We start from the raw sequence: 3,076 nt of genomic DNA, 5'->3' as shown, positions 1-3,076 counted from the left end.
CCTCCGTCCGTGGTTGCTCAATGTTTTTTCTTTGGTGGTTACGTTTTCTAATCTCGAGCCAAGCCTTATTTTGGTTGTATTCTTATTTGGTCTTTTTATCATTCGATGAAATTGCTCTAGTTATAAAGTTTTTAATTAATTATTTTTGTAAAAAAAAAAAAAAAAAAAAGCTAAAGAGATCTAATCGTTCAAATATACTATATATTCACTTCTCTCATCGTCATTATTAGTATGTATTTATTATGGTTTTGTGCGTGAAATTGGAGTGTAAAAATAACGTTGATTTACTTTATTTTTGGTTAAAGATTTGAGACAAAGACAAAATCTTATATTATAATGTTAGTTTGTATTTGTATAGTGTTAGGCATCGATCCATTTTTTTTAAAGGTAAACTCACACACTTTACACGAATATTTATAATAATTCACGAAATATGTCCACAACTACCTTTTAACCGAATGTTTTGGTTAAAAGGGCCACCACGATACCGCCGACCATTTGGTTAGGCATTGATCCATGAAACAGTTTCTATCCATAAATAATTTACCAAATTAATTGTTTTCATCTACAGGTTAACCAAATTAACCGAATTAACTAAATCGTTTCATAATCGAATCGAACGGTTAAAAATGTTAATTCACCGAAGTGTTGGGGGTCGTTTTTCTCAGAGTTTTTAAAACAATATTTATTTAAATTTGATACTAGAAAATAAAAAATAAATAAGAATACCGCTTAGAGACATTTATCACCTCTAAGCTCTAACCTTCAACATTACATAGAAATCAAAACCAAGGATAAAAATGATCGAATATTCGAAGAAAACAAGATTTTTAATCAAACGATTTTAAAGGATTTGAGTTCTTTAACGTGCCGCCATGGTTGATCGTAAACAAAAACCTCACAGTTCCTGAATAAATCGAAATCTTCAACCTCAACTGTTAGACGCCAATTTATGCCACCAACAATCTGGGTGTCACCTCTAACTACTCTTTGGAACCTAAACGTAGAAGTTGTATTTGTGTTGTATGCATTAACCGCAAACTGTCCGACTTCTAGCACTGCCGGATCATCTAGACGCGCAATCTCCAACCAGTTTCCGACCGTCTTTTGGCTACTTTCGGCCAAACATTTACCAACTAATAAGTTGACAAAAAGAGAGAGAATAATATACCAATACGCCATTTGTATTCAAGAGAAGGTTTATGTGTAGATAATGCCTGAATAAAACCGGTATTTATAGAAGGCTTCTTGTCTAACAAATGCTCAACGGAATTCTTAAATGCAGGATTTATTTAGTTTGAGAAGTTAAAGTCAAACAGATTTAAGAGCTTCAATTTCGCAAGTGATCTGTTGTAAATAAACTTCAAACTTTGAAAATTTATTTATTATGTCAATATTTTACGATTATTATTACTAGTTATTAGTAATTAGGGTTATTGATTAAAACGTTATTTTTTTACCGACTATAAGGATTAACACTAGAAAAAAATTTCAGAATGCCTTCGCAAGTCGTTCATCCGACGATGCGACTCGCGACTTATCGTTCATGACCGACAGACTCCGTGTCACGACCTTGGAATATAAGCTCATGACCGGAAACACTTAGGGTGCGTTTGATAAAGCTGAATGATTTAGCGTTGAATGGTTTATAATCTGTATGATTCATTATTTCTGAATAAACTTGGTTAAGTTCGATATACATCTTTGTTAAGTTCTAGATATGATTTGAGGAGGATACCAAAAAATTATGTGTTTAATGGTTAAGAGAGTGTTTATACTCTTAATGGTTCAACATTGAATGTTGAACCATTCAACATCATATGTCATTCAAAGGTCATAAACAAACGCGTCGAATGCTGGATGGTTCAGCATTCAGCGCTGAACCATTCAGTTAAGAGCTAAACAAACGCACCCTTAGCTTGCGACTGTCTGAAAGTGGCGAGTCACACGCTTCGCATATCTGCCTTGCGACTTGGTTGTTTTTGCGTGCTTTAACACTTTATACACAACATTTCGACATATCTCATTCATGAATTACATAATAAAATGCCTATGTCTTACAAATTAAATGATGCCCGATGACTTATTATTATGCACGGATCACACTTTATTGCTTACACGAATCAAGTACTTTACTTACGAGATCAATGGTACCCTACACTTTTCACCATCATTAACATGTGTATTCAAAGATTGTTGTAAGGCGCATCCCATAAGGAAATGAGACTGGCCCATATGCTTCCACCACATCTAACATTATGTTAGCCATAATAAAACTCATATCAAAATAGATTTCATTATTGATCCAGTATTGCATTTATGCCTCGATATGTGTCACATACGTTGTGTTGCGTTGGCCCTCCATTCAAGTGATCATCAGCTTGCATATTACATTCTCTCGTATAACCTTGTAAAGAACCCTTAACTCTTCTTGCAAGTATTCTATTAGAACCCGCTTGGTTCGCTTGCATATCCACACATATGACCTTGAACATTGCGCTATACTCCCTGAACTTGCGCATTAACATCACTTAAAGAAACCTTGCGTGAAAATATTGCATCCCTCCCATTGGGACCAACATCGTAAAATTAAACTGGTCCAAGGTATATTCAAGTTCTCGCCTTTCCAACCGACACCTAATTCTTTTATCATGGACTTTTTTGTGTCGTTGGTCACTCCATTATACACCAAATAGTGAACAACGTCCCTTTCGTTTTTTTTTCTGCTTACAGCATCCATCTATTATCCCATTTAAGCATACCGAGTCCCTCCGTCAACAATCCGTTAGAATTGCCCGTTAAGTCATGACACGTATATTGCATGTGAGGGTAAAATCGTCATTTTCACCTTCTTCTTCATCTGAAATTGAAGCTTCCTCTTCCCCAAATTACAAACCCTAATTTTCATAGCTTTTCCCAAAATCCATAACACCTTAAAATCAAGTCTTATTAACAAGAATAATTCATATCAATACCAAGTTAATAAGGAATAAGGAACTCAAATTATATGTACAAAACTAATTCATTACGTACCCTATTATCTTGGAGGTAATCCTAAATAATTACTCCGTATTTT

At 34.4% G+C, this 3,076-nt stretch overlaps 1 protein-coding gene across 1 annotated transcript; it reads right to left on the bottom strand.

Moving 5' to 3' along the window:
- Positions 1–834: 834 nt before the first annotated feature.
- LOC139842879 (cysteine proteinase inhibitor 5-like) lies at positions 835–1,182 on the bottom strand. Its single transcript, XM_071832979.1, has one exon. It carries the CDS (start codon positions 1,180–1,182, stop codon positions 835–837), a length of 348 nt encoding a protein of 115 aa, XP_071689080.1.
- Between the last annotated feature and the right edge of the window lie 1,894 nt (positions 1,183–3,076).

This window comes from Rutidosis leptorrhynchoides, chromosome 4 (genome assembly GCF_046630445.1).
Source record: "Rutidosis leptorrhynchoides isolate AG116_Rl617_1_P2 chromosome 4, CSIRO_AGI_Rlap_v1, whole genome shotgun sequence".
NCBI classification, from domain to species: domain Eukaryota; kingdom Viridiplantae; phylum Streptophyta; class Magnoliopsida; order Asterales; family Asteraceae; genus Rutidosis; species Rutidosis leptorrhynchoides.
Note: the sequence above shows the minus strand (reverse complement) of the source record. Positions and strands in the feature narration are given on the sequence as shown.

Excerpts from the sequence above, each read along its gene's own strand:
- LOC139842879 (XM_071832979.1), bottom strand. The coding sequence starts at position 1,182 with ATGGCGTATTGGTATATTATTCTCTCTCTTTTTGTCAACTTATTAGTT.